This window comes from Ricinus communis, chromosome 9 (genome assembly GCF_019578655.1).
Source record: "Ricinus communis isolate WT05 ecotype wild-type chromosome 9, ASM1957865v1, whole genome shotgun sequence".
Classification (NCBI taxonomy): domain Eukaryota; kingdom Viridiplantae; phylum Streptophyta; class Magnoliopsida; order Malpighiales; family Euphorbiaceae; genus Ricinus; species Ricinus communis.
Window position 1 is genome coordinate 6349862 of NC_063264.1, and position 19397 is coordinate 6369258.

General features: G+C 34.0%; 4 protein-coding genes across 14 annotated transcripts; 2 read left to right on the forward strand and 2 right to left on the reverse strand.

Annotated features, from left to right (window-relative positions):
* Positions 1-686: 686 nt before the first annotated feature.
* LOC8286863 (cellulose synthase-like protein E1) lies at positions 687-5036 on the forward strand. The gene is made up of 8 exons (XM_015721512.3): positions 687-1040; positions 1885-2209; positions 2804-2944; positions 3054-3185; positions 3363-3575; positions 3676-3900; positions 3991-4335; positions 4421-5036. The coding sequence occupies exons 1-8, from the start codon at positions 745-747 to the stop codon at positions 4973-4975; spliced, it is 2232 nt and encodes a 743-aa protein (XP_015576998.1). The 5' UTR covers positions 687-744; the 3' UTR covers positions 4976-5036.
* A 786-nt stretch (positions 5037-5822) lies between these two features.
* Positions 5823-9286, forward strand: LOC107261534 (transmembrane emp24 domain-containing protein p24beta2-like). 2 transcript variants are annotated; one of them, XM_015721564.2, is made up of 5 exons: positions 5823-5965; positions 6442-6651; positions 7995-8181; positions 8270-8377; positions 9006-9286. In XM_015721564.2, exons 2-5 carry the CDS (start codon positions 6442-6444, stop codon positions 9137-9139), a joined length of 639 nt encoding a protein of 212 aa, XP_015577050.1. In that variant the 5' UTR covers positions 5823-5965; the 3' UTR covers positions 9140-9286. The 2 variants fall into 2 exon arrangements, with proteins under 2 accessions (XP_015577050.1, XP_015577051.1); XM_015721565.2 differs by lacking the exon at positions 5823-5965 and adding an exon at positions 6132-6320.
* A 211-nt stretch (positions 9287-9497) lies between these two features.
* LOC8286862 (protein NOI4) lies at positions 9498-12005 on the reverse strand. Its single transcript, XM_015721566.2, has 3 exons — positions 11853-12005; positions 10349-10531; positions 9498-9834 (listed from the first exon to the last, which is right to left on the reverse strand). The coding sequence occupies exons 1-3, from the start codon at positions 11856-11858 to the stop codon at positions 9790-9792; spliced, it is 234 nt and encodes a 77-aa protein (XP_015577052.1). The 5' UTR covers positions 11859-12005; the 3' UTR covers positions 9498-9789.
* On the reverse strand, positions 10446-19385 carry LOC8286861 (pentatricopeptide repeat-containing protein At5g55840). 10 transcript variants are annotated; one of them, XM_048379148.1, is made up of 6 exons: positions 18694-19385; positions 15209-18567; positions 14828-15111; positions 14250-14566; positions 14020-14125; positions 10446-11057 (listed from the first exon to the last, which is right to left on the reverse strand). In XM_048379148.1, exons 1-2 carry the CDS (start codon positions 18974-18976, stop codon positions 15329-15331), a joined length of 3522 nt encoding a protein of 1173 aa, XP_048235105.1. In that variant the 5' UTR covers positions 18977-19385; the 3' UTR covers positions 10446-11057; positions 14020-14125; positions 14250-14566; positions 14828-15111; positions 15209-15328. The 10 variants fall into 10 exon arrangements, with proteins under 10 accessions (XP_048235105.1, XP_048235104.1, XP_015577042.1 ...); XM_048379147.1 differs by having other exon boundaries at positions 14020-14566; XM_015721556.3 differs by lacking the exon at positions 10446-11057 and having other exon boundaries at positions 13799-14566; positions 14828-14894; positions 14998-15111.
* Between the last annotated feature and the right edge of the window lie 12 nt (positions 19386-19397).

Consider the following 19397-nt stretch of genomic DNA (forward strand, 5'->3'; position numbering starts at 1 on the left):
ATGTTTGTCGGCTTTTCAGCTTTAAATTATCTTTCTTCCTAAAAAAACACAAAATAAAATAAATAAATAAAATATATTTTTAACTTTATTATTTACCCATATATTTTATTAAATATTATATTAATTAATTAAAAGTTATTATTTTTATTTTATAATTTTTTGTATTAAAAAATACTTCTGTTAAATCATTGTTAATTAAATTCAATTTTATACTCTTTCTTTCTTAATTTTTAATATAATAGACGGATTGCTTTTTAAAATTTATTTATTATATTAAAAATATTTAATTTTTTTTAATAAAACTAACTATTATCCCATATATATAGAGTTAAAAATGGTTAAATTAATAAAAGAATTTCTACCTAATCATAGATTTTTTACTTGTTGTAATTTAAGTCTAATTTAATTACGGTATAATTTAATATTTTCGGAATATTTATATTACATAAATATTAAAATTTAATTTTAAATTATTAATATATGATAAATATTATTTTTTATTATTAATTTTATAAATTAGAATGTAATAAATAAAATATAAAGAATGAATATATATTACACCAAAAATAAACGATAAATAGTATAAACTAAAGGATTGTTTAATGAAAGACGGTTTAAGTGTTAAGAGATAACTAATATAATATAGTAAAATGGAGAGGCAAATAGTAATTATCCCTATAATATATAATAGTGGTTAAGGGTGACATTGGCATCTCTCTCCACCTGTGAGAAGAGATAAGAGAGATGGGAAGCAACGAGTATGTTCCATTGTTTGAAACGAAAGAAGCTAAGGGAAGGGTCCTATACAGGCTCTACGCTGGGTCTGTGGCTGGGGCTATATGTTTAGTATGGACGTATAGATTGAGTCACATGCCAAGAGAAGGAGAAGGAGAAGGAGAAGGAGAAGGAGAAGAGGGGAGATGGGTCTGGATTGGCTTGGTTGCAGCTGAGCTATGGTTCAGTGTTTACTGGGTCTTCACTCAAGCCGCTAGGTGGAACCGAGTTTACAGGTTCCCTTTCAAGGACAGGCTCTCTCATAGGTATATGATTCAACAGTCCTCTTCTCTTTGCAACTGTCATACAGACCAGATCATATGTTCTTATATGCTTCCACAACTAAAGTTAAAGTGACAGAATTTCTTGCAAGAATTTGATTCAATTCTACACAGTTAGTTTTCATTTTATGAAAGTTCATTCTTCTAAAAAGGCGGCTGGTTCTCACTTTATGGTATTTTGATTGTTACATAATTCTTTTTTTTTTTTATTTTAATTGTGATGAATTTATTCAAAAATATAAATATTTTAATAATTTTGGCCAATTAGTTAAGTCAGGTAAAATAATTTGTTGACGTGTTTTATGTAATGGGATAGAAAGCATCCATTGGTGTTAGTGTTAAGAGTACATAGGCTCCACATGACACCTCATTGATCATATCAACAGAGCCCCAACTGACACCTCATTGATATTCATACAGTAAATTGATAAACCTAAAATCATTATTTGTAAATAGATTAGAAATTAATAAATTTTAAGTTTATTAATGCTTGGTATAAAGCAATAACTTTAGTTGTTGGGATTGACAAATGAAAATTATCATGGGGAATTGACTAAATCATTAAAATTTTTACATTTTTAGATAAATCGATCAAAATTAAACTTATTTCTATTTTTACAAAAATACCAAAATCATGTTACAGAATTGATAACGGTTTAGATTATACGGTAAAAATTTCTTCTAGCTTAATCAAATTTCGAATTCGAATTTTAGATATACAGTTGTTTAGAACTTTAAAAAAAATATTTTACCGCTAAACTCTATATTAATTCTAGATTTACGTATACCGAAAAGAATTAATTTTATGTAATTTGTTTCTTTAAAACAGATATGAAAATAACTTGCCACAAGTGGATATATTTGTGTGCACCGCAAACCCTATGATAGAGCCACCTGCAATGGTGATTAATACTGTATTATCAGTGATGGCTTACGATTATCCATCAGAAAAGCTGAGTGTGTATCTGTCTGATGATGGTGGCTCTGTTCTTACATTCTATGCTCTTTTAGAGGCCTCCAAGTTTGCAAGACAATGGATACCCTTCTGTAATAAATTTAAGGTGGAACCAACATCTCCCTCGGCTTATTTTCGCTCCAATTCTTCCACTCCTCCTCAATCTACTCGGTTTAATATGGAGTTTGGAGCTATTAAGGTAAATCACTCTTGAACATTTTGCATTGCATCTATAATCTCATTTAATCGCACCTCGCTATTACTTACTAAATTAATAATAATAATTTAAAGAGAAAAACGAATTATATTTGGAAGAGACGATGAGAAAAAGACTACCGATTTGAGATGGAGAAAGTAAAAGTTAATTAGAAAATACTAATGTATGTTACTTTGAGAAATATTATTTCATGTTTATAATATCTAGTAATTGTTCATTCTTTTCCTAGAAAACATTATTCATATTTTATTTACTTTGACTTTGAATTTTTTGTTTTTTTTGTTTTTACTTTATTTTTGAAAAAGTAATACAAAGTTTTGAATTTTATAATAATTTTATAATATCATTGATTCAATCATAAAATATAATGCGTTTCGAGTAGCTAAGAAAACGTAACTAGATGCGTAAAGTGAAAATTTGAAGATACAACGGTATCAAATTAAAGTTGAGGGGCTAAATTGTAAATATTATAAAAATAAAAAATAAAAAATAAAATGGATAGCTGATGATGATCAACGTATCTAAAGCTTATGAAGATGACTATTACCGTGAATATATAGCTAATCCTTGGTGCAGAAATTATATGAAGAAATGGAAGCTCGAATTGAAACTGCGACAAGGCTTGGTAGAATTCCTGAAGAAGCACGATACAATCATAAAGGATTTTCTGAGTGGGATTCGTCCTCTTCACAACGTGATCATGGCACCATCCTTCAAGTAAATTTAACCACCTGCTGTTTATATACCATTACTTACTCGTTTTCCCTTTCTTGCATAACTGTAGTATGTCTGTTTCATGATTTGAGTTCCCATGTTCTTTTGCCAGATTCTGATGGATGGGAAAGATGTAGATGCAAGAGATGCTGATGGGTTTGCATTGCCTACTCTGGTATACCTCGCTAGAGAGAAGAGACCTCAGCATCCCCACAACTTCAAGGCTGGGGCCATGAACGCACTAGTGAGTCATATATACATGCACTCGTATTCTTAGATTTTCTGGAAATTTCAGAGCTGTCAGGAGTTGAATCGCTAGCCTCCTGGGCTGCTGCTCGGCAGACACTCGACTATTGACCTCTGACGCAATTTTAAGAATCATTTCTTTGTTTTGTTTTGATTGTTGTGCAAATATTCGTAGATAAGGGTGTCGTCGAAGATTAGCAATGGAGACGTTATCCTTAATGTAGACTGCGATATGTACTCTAACGATTCACTATCAGTGCGGGATGCCCTCTGCTTCTTCATGGATGAAAAGAAGAGCCATGACATTGCTTTTGTACAATTCCCGCAGGATTTTGACAACATAACTAAAAATGATGTTTATGGTAGTTTACTTTTAGTACCTCGCAATGTAAGTGAATTTGTAATGAACGTTATATATATATATATAGTTTTGTCATGCTAGATTTTAACAGTTCATTTTGCTTCTTTGCTAAATTTGGGGAATAAAGGTGGAATTGCATGGTATGGATGGTTTTGGAGGCCCTTTATACATTGGAACTGGATGTTTTCACAGGAGAGATGCCCTTTGTGGAAGAAAGTTCACTAAAGATTGCAAGTTTGAATGGAACAGAGATGACGGTAACAAGAAGCAACAGAGTGTACACGAAATAGAAGAAGAAGCAAAGCCTCTTGCAAGCTCTACTTATGAGCAAAACACTGCATGGGGAAATGAGGTCTAACAGCCTTTTTCTCATTTAACTTTCGAGTAATATAAGTATTTGATATTTCTTTAATCTTAAAAGTTAAAGAATTTCCAATTGCAGATGGGATTGAAATACGGGTGCCCAGTAGAAGATGTGATTACAGGGTTGTCAATCCATTGCAAAGGATGGAAATCTGTGTATTTGAATCCAGAAAGGAAGGCCTTCTTAGGTATTGCCCCGACCACCTTGCCTCAGTCATTGTTGCAGCACAAAAGATGGTCCGAAGGTCATTTGCAGGTTTTCCTTTCTAAGCATAGCCCTGCATATGCAAATGGAAAGATTAGTCTCGGCCTGCAATTGGGTTATTGCATCTATAACCTTTGGGCTCTAAACTGCTTGGCAACCCTTTATTACACCATCTTTCCTTCAGTATATCTCCTTAAAGGCATATCCTTGTATCCCCAGGTGCAAGCTCTCCCTATTTGCATTAACTTTATCAGAATTCTGTGAATGCAAACTTACATAACAAATCATGTTTTGTTCGTTTCAGGTCTCAAGCCCATGGCTCCTTCCATTTGCTTATGTGATATCAGCCAAGTACATTTACAGCTTAGCTGAATACTTGTCTTCTGGAGGCACGTTGCTTGGCTGGTGGAATGCGCAGAGGATGTGGCTGTACCTCAGAACAAGCTCCTTCCTCTTTGCCTTCATTGACACCACTTTAAAGAAGCTAGGATTTACAGATTCAACATTCGTAATCACTGCCAAAGTTGCTGATGAAGATGTGTTGCAACGATATGAAAAGGAGATGATGGAGTTTGGGACTTCATCTCCAATGTTCACAGTATTAGCTACACTTGCCATGCTCAATCTGGTTTGCTTTGTTGGAGTGATGAAGAAAGTGATCCTGAGTGAAAGTACTCTCAGGCATTACTATGAGACAAGGCCTTGTCAGTTTCTTCTCTGTGGGTCTCTGGTTCTCATCAACTGGCCTTTGTACCAGGGCCTTTTCCTAAGGAAGGACAAGGGCAAGTTACCAGGTTCTCTAGCTGTAAAATCATTTGTATTTGCTTTTATTCTCTGTACCAGTTTCAGGTTCCTGTGATAATTTCTCCGTTCTTTCTGTTGGACAAGATTAATTATATATACAGTTATAATTTCCTTTAGTTCTAATCACTCAAAAAATTCGAATCTTTTGCTTATAATATTAAAATTTTTAACCACAAATTAAAAATGTTTTGATAATTGACAAGATTGATTAAATTTAATTTCTTTGAATTATTATTTGTAATCAAATTAATAATAATTTCTAACGTAAACATATTAACCAAAATTTTGACAATTGATTAAATTTAATACAAATTTAACCACAAATTAAAAATGTTTTGATAATTGATTAAATTTAATTTCTTTAAATTATTATTTATAATCAAATTAATAATAATATCTAACGTAAACAATTAATCTATCGTTATTAAAATCAAATATAAATTTTTTGATATGCTTTGAAACATATTAACCAAAATTCTGATATGTCTCTAACTTATTTTATTGGCATTGACGAATTACTGATGTTGTAAAATTACTCTATATATGTACAGAACAATAATTCTTAAAATATAAAAAAAAATTATTAATTTATAATATAACTAAATAATAAGCTCATTAAGCAATAATTCTAATTTTAAAATACATTTGTCATTAATTTATAAATGTAGGTAATATATAAATAATACTATTAAAAAATAAAAAATATCATAAATTCTATTAGGAAACAATTATATAAAAAGAAAATGTATCAAATCCTATTATTTTGATTGAAAACAAAACATCTGTTGTACTTTTAATTTTGAGGGTAGAGGGAAAAATAAAATTCTTAATTAGATAGTAATAACTCTAATTGACCAAAAGCTGGCACGTACGTGGAGCTTTATCAATCAAGAAAAAAAAAGGGTCCAGTGTACCGAAGCATAGAGAATCATAGCCCATCACGACAGAACACAATACAACTCAACACAACACATCAAAGCCTCAAATAAAAGTCTTAAAAGTCGCAAAGTCTCATTGTCGATTTCTTTCAATTTCAACTCCAAAGGTAACCCCTTTTTCTCTGTTTTTTCTTCCTTCAATTTTTTTCTTCTTTTGAAATTTTCCATTTTGGGATGGAGATTGTTTCTATCCAATTCATCTTTCGTCTTATATTGATTGCTTGATGGGAATTGAAATTTTTATTCTTCTTTATTGTTCCAGTTTTTCTTTTTGAAGATTGGTAACCGAAAACCCTTTTGAATGTTTGTGAAATTTTTAGTTTTCTTTCTTTCTTTCTTTTCTAATTTTTTCCCGTCTATATCTGACCAATGTAGTTTTAGGCTAATCGTTTAGGATCCATATGAGCACATGTGTGCCTATCTATTTAGAATTGGTGTTGGAACAAAAGTTTGGTTGTAAATGTGCGTGTTTGCTATTTGATTTCGTGCATTATTAGGTTTTGGTTATGCTTAAGATTCTTATGCTGTGTAAATTGATTGATTATTTAATGTTTGGAAATTTTTTTCCTTTGTTGTTTTACAGATGGGAATAGGGATGAAGGAGTTATTTTCTTTTGTATTGCTAGCACTTCTGTTGAGCGCACGAGAAGCTTTGGGGATTAGATTTGTGATTGATAGGGAGGAATGCTTCTCTCATGATGTTAAATATGAAGGGGATACAGTTCATGTTTCCTTTGTTGTTGTCAAGACTGACTCATCTTGGCATTATACTGAAGATGGTGTTGATCTCGTAGTAAGTGTCATCTTCCTTTGATTAGATTACTGTTTGCTCTTATTTCCATCTTGATTTTTTTGGAGCAAGTAATTAATTTAGCAATCATAAGCACAGTTGCAATGTTGAAGCTCATTCGTCGTACTATCGTGTAATCTAAACGTAGAATACTCATCATGTTCAATTGTAACCCAAAAGTTTAAAGTTTTATTGTTTGCATCTTTAGATTATATAGTAGAATGCGTATGGCTATTATGTTGGAATAGAAGTAGAAATGGTTGGCAAGCTGATTAGGGGATTTGCTTTATTCCCTTTTTTATCCTCTGCCTAAATTTTTCATTCTGTTAGGCTACTTTGTACACAAACCTCATCTTTAAATTTTCTATACACTGAACGGATGCTTCTTATACTGCATCATCTCATGTTTTCTTGTGTTATAATTGACTAAAGAGGTAACAGCTAAAATAGAAGCTAGGAAGACTAAATTTTGAACCTCATTATGAATCAAACTAGAAAGTTAATCCAGGAAATGGTTAACTCATTGTGTGCTTCAATCGATTTTATAGTAAATATGGCTGTGGAATAATGTGGTTTGGGATATTTTTAGTTTCTAGTACATGGAAGCTTACTTGAAGTAGTAGGAACTGTAGAGGTTGGATCTCTTCATTTGTGTAATTGGAATATATGAATGTTGGAAGAATGACCAGAATCTCTGGTTGCTTTTCCTGAAAAGAACCAAATTTCTTGAGGCATTGTTGGCGGCCAGCAATCAGAAGCAGTTATGAAGTTTATAACATGACAAGTAGAAGAATTTCCAAGCACCTGCCTTCATAACATACAGAAAGATAATGAAAGCTGGCAAAGCTGATTCTTAAGATAGAACCCTGTGCCTCTGTTTTAGCACATTGGTCATTCAAAGCCCTAAGTCATGATTTACTTTCCACATACAATATGGCTGAATTCCTTCAACTGGCCTAGTAGACATCATGCATTTAGTTTATGTATCTAGATTTTAATAGTTTGAAAGAGAATATTTTTGTGGAAGTCCAACCTTTTCTTTTATTCATTAGAGTAAATCAGGGTGGTGAAAATGGATCTATGATTTATTTGCAAATGATCCAAAAAGTCTACTTCGTCTTTCTTTAAATTTTATATTGTTATTATTAAGTCTTGCTTTTTGGCCAAGTTTGTTAAGTATATTGTTATGTGAAGTTTGTATCAGTTGTGGCTGTAATTGAACCTAGGGATGACTAGTATTCATTCAAAATCTTCGTGGAGGATTTAATCAGTGGACTCGGTTCCATTGACCTTTATTGCATTGTCTACTACATGCTTCTGATCCTTCAGCTGTGTTGAATTGTCAGATAAAGGGACCTTCTGGAGATCAAATTCATGATTTTCGAGACAAGGTAAGTGATAAGTACGAGTTCATGGCACGACAAAAAGGCGTCCACCATTTTTGCTTCACCAACAAGTCTCCGTACCATGAAACCATCGATTTCGATGTACATGTTGGCCATTTTTCATACTATGACGAGCATGCAAAAGATGGTGAGTCTTGCATGCTTTTGTCTTCTTTTGTGACCCAATCCTTGGGAATAAAGAGTCAGACTTACAAAGATTGCCTTGATTTTGGCAGAGCATTTCAAACCCTTGCTAGATCAGATATGGAAGCTAGAGGAGGCTCTTTATAACATTCAATTTGAACAGCATTGGCTGGAGGCTCAGACTGAACGTCAGGCGATAGGTCCGTTCCTGATCTTGCTTATGTAGTCTTTCATTGTTTGAGATATATGGTCCTGCCATTATTCTTTCCCTTTTTGATGCATTAGACTTCACTAATAGTGCTTTAATTATCCTAATGAGGTATCAAGAACCTAAAATCTTAAATTCTTTTCTCGGTAGATGAAAAGAAGGTGATATTTTAAACTGGATACACAGGAATTGGCTGAAAAGAATTGTTAATTAATTCATGATTATTGAAGGACATGTAACTATATATACCTAATTAGGTAATAATCAGCTGGGTGGCAATTGTTTTCATTTAATGTTAATTTTGCATGCTCAGGAATGATGTGCAGTCACTAGGTCAAACCTGAACTTAGTATAGTGCCCATAAAGCAGGACAATATATTCCGAGGGAGATTGGCAAGTACAGTTTTAAACTGTTTTAACTAGAAAGGAATTAACCTGACTTGTTTGAGATATCATACTTAAAGCCAATTCTGACCTTCCTATTCCTGAACAAGCTCTGAATTCTCGTCATTACATGAGCTGTTCCTCTTTCTGCTTTATCTTACCCTAGTAGGCCAATAAGTGATTTAGCTTCTCCTATCAATATGTGTGCTGACTCTTCTTTTTAAATGTCGATGCAGTTAATGAAGCAATGAGCCGGAGGGCAGTTCACAAAGCCTTCTATGAATCAGCAGCATTAATTGGTGCTAGCGTTCTGCAAGTTTACCTTCTCCGCCGCCTATTTGAACGGAAGCTTGGAATATCCAGAGTTTAACTTATACGCCCCTGCGGCATAGTTGTAGCATCGTGCAAAAGTTTTCTCATATTAGACTTGTATTTCTTTCCTAATTGCTTTAGGAAGAAGAGGACATGTATAGAATTAGAAACCCTTTATTTTAAATTATTAAAAAAGCTTTGTCCCTTTTGTTTTGTTCTAAAGCTTTTGATTTGATGAAGCAGATTAAGTTTTAGTTTGCACGAGTGAGACAGCCTCTAATCTATGTTCCAACCAGTACAACGTAGAGATGTATATAAGAGAGAGCACCCGTCAGTATTCTTGAATGCTTATTGTAGATATATGTGATATCTACAAGTTAGCCTTAATTGCACTGCCAGGATTGAACAACTTTGGCTGGAAGAGAAATTTGAGAATATGTATATTTCACAAAACAGCCCATTTACCAATACAACAGAAAGAGTGTCATAAAAGCTCTACAACTCATAGAAAAGCATATCAGTGCATCTTGATAAATACAATAACTGTGTATTTGCTCTTTTCCCCCCACAATTCAGTCTTACAGCACACAACAAATAGCAGCAGAATCCATCACCGCTCTACAGCTTCTATCTTCTTTAATAAATATATAGTGGGGCCACTTACAGCTGAACTTACTCCATTGAAGCTCTTCCGTGGGAACAGCATTGTCAAGATTCTGTAGTCGGACTCTGAATGCAGCAAAACCATTTTTTCTGAAAATCAAAGCATTACACATGTCAGAAAAGAATGGCAAGTACCAAGGAAGGAAATCCTGGGCAGAAAATATTACAGCCTGCCAATCCAGTTGGTGTTTATATTTTTGTGATTTTCAGAAGTTCATTTCCAGCCATCTGGATAAAACCAACTAACAATCAGTTCATTTTATTTGAGTCATGTAATGCTCCCTTCCTCAAAGCCCTCTACCCATCCTCTCCTCTTTTCTCTTTCAAGTTACAATTTATTTTTGTAGATTCTATTACAGCTAAGATGGCATCTCAATTGGGTCCCATCTCAAAACAACATCCCAAATTGGAACATGACCATAATCAAATACAACAAGAGTCAAAATCGAAAGAATATCCACTAAAACAATTTCAAAGGAATAAAAATGCATGAATAACAAGCTAGCACCAATAATGCATTGCAGGTAGCTTGCAACTGTATGTCCAGCATTTTGAGTAGTCAGAAAATAAAGACTGTTAATGTAATGAACATCAAAGAACTTACACCCTGAGGCTTGCCAGAATCCACTCCAGACTTAATATGAGAATCAGCCTTTCCAGGTGAGTCAGGTTTGCCGCCCGTCTTCTTCTCATCCCTAGCCTTGTTGAAGATCACAGTAAATCCCTCAGCTGAAGCAGGATCATTAACATCCCATTCACCAAATTTTGGCAATGGTCGACCTGTATCCTGTTTGGGAAAGCAAGACAAGAGTTCCCATCAGCATGCTTGAAGCTACATAAGGTCAATTGTGCTATATCATGCAGTATGTTCTGGCTAATACACCTTTAATACCATTGACAAGATTTGAAAATATGAACCCAGATATTCATACACAATGATCCAACAATGACTCTTGTAAAGAGAGGAAATAATTAAGCAACCATCCAGAAATATCACACACAACAAACCAAAAGTTCTAATCAGAGAATTCTTACAAGGCAAAGGAAACCAAATTTATTTGTGAATATCTAGATTCAATTCCAGTAACAACCAGTATATATGCTACAGCAAGGGCTCAAACCCAATTACAAACCATGTTTAATACCTATATAGGTATAAGCAATCCCTCAATAGCTTAGAACTACCAGACCTGAACTCAGATGGCAGAGTCATACCCCGTATAGCATCCAATGCTTGTACATATCATCTCCAAAGAGATCATCAAGTTTCTTTTGTACCAAAATAATAAAAGAAGTAAATGGATAGTATTGGGCTGTAAAAAGGAAAATTATTTTCCATGAGAGAACAAAATAAACCATTTATAATTTCTCAAGCATGCTAATTAGTTCCATTTACAAGCTACATTTCTTAATTATGCAGTTTCGTAATTTCTACTACAACTAAAGCTCAAAAACAACAAAATAATGTCCTGAAATTAAACAGGCAAATGGATTCCACTATCCAACACCACAAAGAAAAACTCTCATAACCAAGGGTCTTCAGATTCTACATGTTCCATGGAACAAACCATCAGCTTTCTCAACAAAACAAACATACTTAAGCAACAGTAGAATTTGCTTAGGCACTGCTAAACATACATAAAGTGTTAAAAATGCAACAACTTACGCCCTTTTACTTTACCCTGAATGCTTATGCATAATCAACAGCAGTCGATCAACTAATTATCATCCAATAGAACAAAAGAAACAAGCAATTTGTTTCAATAAAAAAAATCGAAAAATCAGAGTTACCAATAAAGAAAATAGACAATAAATTAGTGATAAATAGACTAATCAAATTCTGTATACTCCAGAGACAAAACAAGCAAACCCCCAAAGATCGAATCAATAAAATTCAAAAAAAATAAATAAAACCCATTAAGTAAAATCATCAACAGAAATTAAAGCACAAAAAATCTAACACAAATCAATCCGAAGATGGACCGCAAATAAAATATAAAAAAAGCAGTACAAAAGCTTTAAGAAACAAAACTTTATCCCATAAACATACTAATTTAAACAAATAATTACAAATAAATATCTAAACATAAACAGAGAAATTAACATACCGACATGAATTCAAGAGAGAAAGGTCTTTGCTTTCTGGCTAAAGGAAATGAAATGACTGATCAAAAGTAAAGAGAGAGAGAGAGTGTGTGTTCTTTTTTAGAATAGAGAGAGAGAGAGTTTTGTGTTAATTGGGCCCGAAATGGGCCTTATTTTAATGTCCAAAATATTTAAACGGGGAGGCCGTTGTTTGTAACGGCAACGGAAAGGTCAAATGTCGCCGTTAGTGAGTATGTCAGCAGTGACGTGACAAGAGTCCAAGACTAGAGGTCTGTTAACGGCGCGGAGGGTGATCTGGCAAACGGCTCCACTGAGATGTCGGGTTAGATGGTGGCACAGAAACAATTGATTTGCTGTCACTGTTTTCATTTTTTTCTTTCTGGGTTTAATATATTTTATTTTCTTTCTGTATTTTTACAAGCAAGCTTTAGTGTCTAACTCTTTTCTTTTTTTTGGACCGACTTTTTTTTAGTGTCATATTCGAATTAATTATACGAAATTTTTTTAAAAATATTTTAAAATTAATAAAAAAATACCGTTTTTAGCATATAAATTTCTTTTTAAAAAATATTATATTTTTAAATAAAAATACACGATGTAGTTGTTGTTTTTATTATTTTATAATTTTTTTAGTTATTTTACCAAAAAATAATTAAAAATAAAAAAACTAATAATATATTTTAAAAAATTATATTTTTAATATTTTACATAGTAAAATTTAAAAATTTTACTGTATTTTAATAAAAAAATTAAAAATATAAATATTTTTATTATTTTTTATACCCGTTAAAAAAGAAGAAATTATAAATCATTTAAAAACTTGAGTTGGTAGATTAGTCATGCGGCTGAAAGGTAAAAAGTTATACAATCGAAATAACTATATTTTAAAATTCGAAAAAATTTCTCTCCACCCTCTTTCTGAAAGATATATATATATATACAAAAATATAAAATTAAATTATAAAATTATCATTTCAGTTCAAGCATGAGTTAAAATTACGATTTCATTATATAATTTCTCATAAAATAGCAGTTACAGGCATTTACCTGAAAAATATTATTATATTAGAGTGCCACTCATTTTCAGAGTAAATAAAAATGTCAAAATATTGCAATTGAATATAATTTGTATTGTTGGACTAATTATTGTTTGCTGAAAATTGAAATATGAACATAATCAACATCTTTTCTTTTTCTATAGTTCTGATTTTGTCACTTTTTTTGTTTTTAATCTTTTTGTATGGCAAGATAAATTATTAATCATGCATTTTCTATAGGAACCGAACCGCCTGTAGAATAAGCTTATCTAAGATAAGGGCAAAAAGATATTAAGGAGGAATCTACATTTATGAAAAGTTAAAAGAGAGATTGGTTTATAGAGATGATTAAGGGTGTGCAAAGATGCTTAAATTAATAACTAAGTAATGAAGAAAAGAATAAATTTGGTTGGTCCAAACTTTATGTAATCAAATAATTGTTTGTATAAGAGGAGGACAAAACAAAGGCAAGAAAAAGACAAGCTAGCACAATTTGGCATTTGTTTGAACACTAAGTTGCCAGGATGACCTAAAAATAAAATAATTTAAAGGGCCAACTCAACAAGTTTTGAGATCTAAGAGTCTTGTTTAATTTTTCTCACTGTGTTCTTTGTCCCAAGTCAAAGCTCCTATTTACAAATTTTTAAGTTCATATCCGACACTAAAACACAATCATAAATTCATAGCTGTGGCTTACAAGATTCCTCCCAATTACATTTTCTGTTCATATTTACCTTGTAAAGAAAGCCTACATCATTTCTTTAATATGACCCTGTCCCTATTAATGCAAAACTGTTACTTGAATTTAGATTTTAAGTATTTCTAGAATTCAAGTTGTTATCATTAGACTCTATAATAATGGGGGCTCCCCCCTTGCATCAAAGAGTCAACTGGACATCATGCAATGGAAATATAGTCACCACCAGCATTGGTGATAGCAATTCTCAAATTATTAACAAAGTCAATTATAAGAGTCGCTAGATTCTGTTTGCCATGCCAACAACAACAGTGCATTATGTTTTCTAAAATGAGATGCCAGATTTGTGGTCATGCCATCAACAAATTTTATGAGGCCTTTTTCTACATGATCCCACATATCTGATGCAAATGGAAAAGAGAGATTCAGACACACCATTTGATTTGGTTCCCTCAGTGGCCACCTCTTATCGTTGATCAGCAAATGGCTGCTTCCTCCTACACCTTCATTATGCTGTCATCTACATAGAGATTTGGTTCCCCTGAAGTCATAACAAGGGATAATAGATTAAATAATTTTCTTTTCCCCGAAACTATGACTAGGGACAAAGCAATCACAGTTTGGTTACTTTGTCACCACAGATTGAAAAGACATGATTGCCAGACCATGAGGCAGTGCCCATCAGAATATCCTCAGTCTAATAATAGATGTTTGATCTGCTGCATGTGCCAGATGGCACCCACACCATATGCAGTGAGGTCAGGTTCCTAAACGTTTTTGCTCCAAACACACCAACATTGGACAATGCAAAAAAATTTGCATTGGTCCTTTCTTCTTTGTTCTGCATGCCTGTAAGCTCACCAACTTGTTGCTGTTTAGGCGGAAAAGAACATCAACAATGGCAAGAAGACTGCTCTTCATATTATGCCTCACTTCAACAGTCCCACATTTCCCACAAGAGAATAGCTTTCCACCTCATCATCTAATATCCGGACAAAAAATTGTCAGTTGGACATATTATCCAGCCAGTAAAACACAACTGCTATGATACTCCTAACTGTAACATGCACTAAAGATAACAGTTTGTCATGGAGTATCAGAGATGATAGACAAATCAACTAGGAAATTAGCAAGCATCTAAGATTAATTAATTATTGAAAGTCAACCACTTGACTAAAGTCTAGAAGAAATCGCTCAATAACATAAAAGCTAGAGATATTAATATGAAACTACAGAAAGTCACCTCATCAACTATTTCATAAGGGTAAGTATTATCAGCAACATCCAGCCACTGGTGCTGATACAGGTACCTGCTAGATAAAAGTATAACTAAGAAGAAAGATAAGAAATTCTAAAGGTTATATTATACTTACATAAAGAATACCAACTGCTGTAACCTCATGTTGGTATTACCAAAGCCCACTGAAGGCTGTGTACAGTCTAAATGGCCAAACATTTGATGTAAGGCCCTTCCAAAATTTAAAAGAGGAGTTATGATCCCAAGGAATCTATCATAGGGCATTTGACCTGAATGGCACAAATTATAAATGATCACAAACACGGAAAAGAGAAAAACAAGAGAACCAAAAAGAAAGACATTATTTTGGGCAGGAGTGAGACAGACCAGTTCACGAATACAACTGATTATACAATAGAAGTCCATCTGAGCCTCCTCTGCCCTCTCACATATGGTACATTTTCTGTTCCCAAGTCATTTACTGTGCTACCCTGCTAGATTTTGGCATCAACCCCTTCTGTTTGCCTTCATGGACTTCAACCTATCCATGGCAATTATCAAGCCCTGTCTGATGCCTCCACACCAGTGCCCTGATATTACTCCCCTCTCTTGCAAATCCTTCAAAAGTACTTCACCCTTGGCAAGACTAATATCATTTGTGAAAATGGCATCTATAAGAATGCAATAGGTTGTCATATTGGGCCACAGGCCCCTTTGTTTTATCTCTTTGTACAATTTTAATGCAGATGCAACATCACCATCAGCACAAAGCCCTGATATCAGGACATTGTATGCGATAACATCAAGTTTCACATCACAAAAATCCATAGTGTCCTTCAACTTTAAAGCTTCCACAAGGCTTTCATTCCTGCAAAACATGTGCATTAGAGTTGTAAAAGTAGCAATAGTTGGAATGAGGCTCTTCCGAAGCATAAAATCAAGAACCAGCTTTGCTTCTTCAACCTTCCCACACTTGGCAAGCCCTCTTACCAGAGCGCTCTCAGCAACATCCCCGGAACTTATACCTAGCGCTTCCATTTCATCTTTTAGCTTGAATGCTCCATGAATATGGCCCATTCTACACATACGATTAACTAAAGCAATATATTGTCTGCGATCTGGAATACAACCCCTCTCCAACATTTCATGCAATAGAAGATGAGATTCTTGAACAGTAGAGACTCTGCTGAGTACACTAATTATGGAGTCGTGGGTAGTCATATCAGGAAAAATGTCAAACAAATTCATAATATTTACCAAATCAAAGGCTTTTCCCACCTCATCAGTTTCACAATACTTCATGATAAGCATGTTAAATGTACACTGATCAACTGCAACTCCATCCAGTAGCATCTTTTTAAGTAGCTTTAGACCAACATCCAACATAGCAGATTTGCAAAATCCAAGAATCAGAGAATGGCAAGTCAATTTGTCAGGAAAAATGCCTGTCCTCATCATGATATTGTATAAGTTAGAGCATTTTGACAAATTCTTTTTCTTTGCATACCCATGCAAGAGTATATTATACGTAGCCAAACTAGGGGATATTGTAATACCACTCCACATCATTGTAAAGATATCACCGGCTTTTGCCATTTTTCCCATCCTTGAATATCCGTTTAAAATTACATTAGTTGCAATAAGATCAGCACATAGGCCATTTTTCTCCATATCTTCACAAAAATACAAAGCAGCCTTTGATTGACCAGCCCTGAAAAGACCATCAACGAAAGTAGTGTACATGACCTTTTCTGGAGAGACGGCTCCTTTTCCTAGCAGGTTCCCATAGAAATGAAGAGCAGCAACCATTTTGCCCCTCCGAATTAATCCAGCAAAGATTATAGCATATGTATAACTATCGGGCAGCACATTACGTTGAACCATTTCATCAAAAAGGGCCACTGCATCTGTCAACATCCCCGATTTAAATGTTTCCACAAGAATTGTATTATAAGTAACAGTATCAACAGCAGAAGGAATATAGTGGAGTTTATCCAATAATCTCTTTGCCTCCTTGAACTTTCCAGCCCTGCATAGTGCTTTAAGTAGACCACCATATGTGAAATGACTTGGATGATGACCTGCTTTTATCATCTCGTCAAACATGGAGAATGCTTTTAACCCATTGCCTGAATTCCCATAACCATTTATTATACAATCAAAAGTAATGGAGTTAGGAACATTGCCGATCTTACTCATGTGATGGAAGAAATACTCTGCCACTCCAACCTTTCCATCTTTACAAAGAGATGACACTAACACATTACATATAAAACAGTTTGCATCATAGCCAATGCGACTCATAGCTACATAGACTTTAAATGCCTCAACAACATCCCCTGTTTTGCAATAATTATAGATCAAAGTAGTATAAATGATACTGTTCGGGGCAAGACCAGCTTTGTACATTTTGCATATTATTTCCTTCACATTTTTTATTTTCCCCACTCTGCAAAATCCATTTATGAGCACAGAAAATGTGACAACATCAGGAACTACACCATCCTTGAGCATCTTATCAAGCAATTTCACAGATTCATTAAGTAATCCATTTCTGCATAAGCCATCAATCATTGCTGTGTATGCTATACAACCAACAATCATGCCATTCATCCTCATTCTCTCAAGAATACTTTTGGATAATTCAAATTTGGCATGCCTGCATAGACCATTTAAAAGAGCACTGTAACTGACTTCATTAGGCTTTGGCCCTGTTGCTTCCATCATTTCCAGAATTGTCAAAGCTTGTTCAAAATTACCATCATGGCAATGCCCATCAATCAAAGCATTGTAGGTTACACAGTTCGGCAATAGGTTAAGCATAGACATCTCTTGAAAAATCCGGGTAGCAGCTCCAATCTTTCCCTCCTTAACAAAACCATTAATAATAGAATTATAAGTAATCTCATTAGGAGAAATCATTCTCTTCCTCATCTTTTTCAAGAGTAAATAACCCTTTGCACTCCTATTGTTTTTACACAAATCATCAACAAGCATGTTATATGTGCATGCATCTGCTTCAATGCCCTTAGACCCCATTTGATCAATCAACTCAAGAGCTGCCTTATACCTTCCCTTCTTGCAATACCAATTGAGCACAGTATTATAAGTGACTACAGATGGCACATAACCACTCTCTTCCATCTTTTTTAAGAGGTAACCAGCTTTCTTAAGCTTCCCTTCCACACACAAAACATTGATTAATATATTAAAAGTGGAAACATCAGGACAAACCCTTCTAGCAAGCATTTCCTTGAAAAACAACCAAACTGCCCCAACTTTCCGTTCCTTCACCAGTTTACCCAGCAACATATTACAAGTATAAACAGAAGGGTTAAATCCACGAATACCCATCAAACGAAATGTCTCCAAAGCATCACCAACCATTCCTTCTCTCAAATAAACCCTAATCAAGAGGTCAAATACAGATGGGTTTGACTTGCATAATGGGTAAGTGTTCATTAATGCACCAAAAACTGACTTTGAACCAACACCCATTTGTGAGAGATGTTTCAAAATTGATTTGGCATTCTCATACAGTCTAGCTCTAACAAGGATATGCGTAGTAATGGAGAGCATGTGAGTAAGGTGACGGAGTTCCAAACCAGGTTGTTGAATGACCCAATTGAGGAACTTCAAAGCTAACCTCCCATGGACTGGCCTCAGTGAAGCTAGCTTATATTCCATGTGGTTCAGTGACTCCCAACGGTCTATCGTAAGCATTGTGTATATGCTTTGCTCCGTATCTGTAAGTTGAAAAAACAAAATCTAAATTTCACACAAAGAAAGCACTGCCATATTAATCTGTCATTCGTGAAATCACATGCACAAATATACATAAAACACATGTTGATACAAAGAAGAGGAGATACCTGGGGTGAGTTTATGATCATTTGCCAATCGCTGTGTGGAATAATCAGAGAAACCCAAAAGTGGAAAGGGTTTAAACTTTGATAATTGATGGAGGAACTGGGAGATTGTTTTGGTTTTTGAAGAAGTTAGACATGGGGGCACCATCCTGTTAGTGAAGTGTTTGTTTGTTGGTTTTGTCTGTTTGGTTATAACAATATAAAGCTGACAAATACCAATTCTCATTCGGGAAATACAACAAGCAACTGGGTGGGATGCAACAAGCTTAACCGAACAAAATATCATCACTGCCACTCTTTTTTATTTTTTTTATTTTTTTCTTCTCTCAGATTTCCTGCTCTCAATTGAAAAGAGAGCAAGTCCTTAATCCGGTTTTGAATTTGGCGGAGAATAGCTTCTCTCTAATTCGATCTTTTGAGCCGTTGTGAACTACAAAGCGTAAAATTAAAATTAAACCACTGCTTGTTAAGCTAAACGACACTTTTATGCGGGAAACATATGTCGTTTGCTTTACTTATAGCATTTTCGGATTATCAGTTTACTACTTCTCCAAATTTCACTTTTTTGCTGCGGATCAATCTTTAATTTTTTATTTTCAGATTTCATCAAACGATCACTCACTCTTTGCTGCAAATTGGTAAATATAAAACAAACTCAAACTGCTCTCAGAAACTAATTGGTAGGATTCGATGAATAAGTAACCATA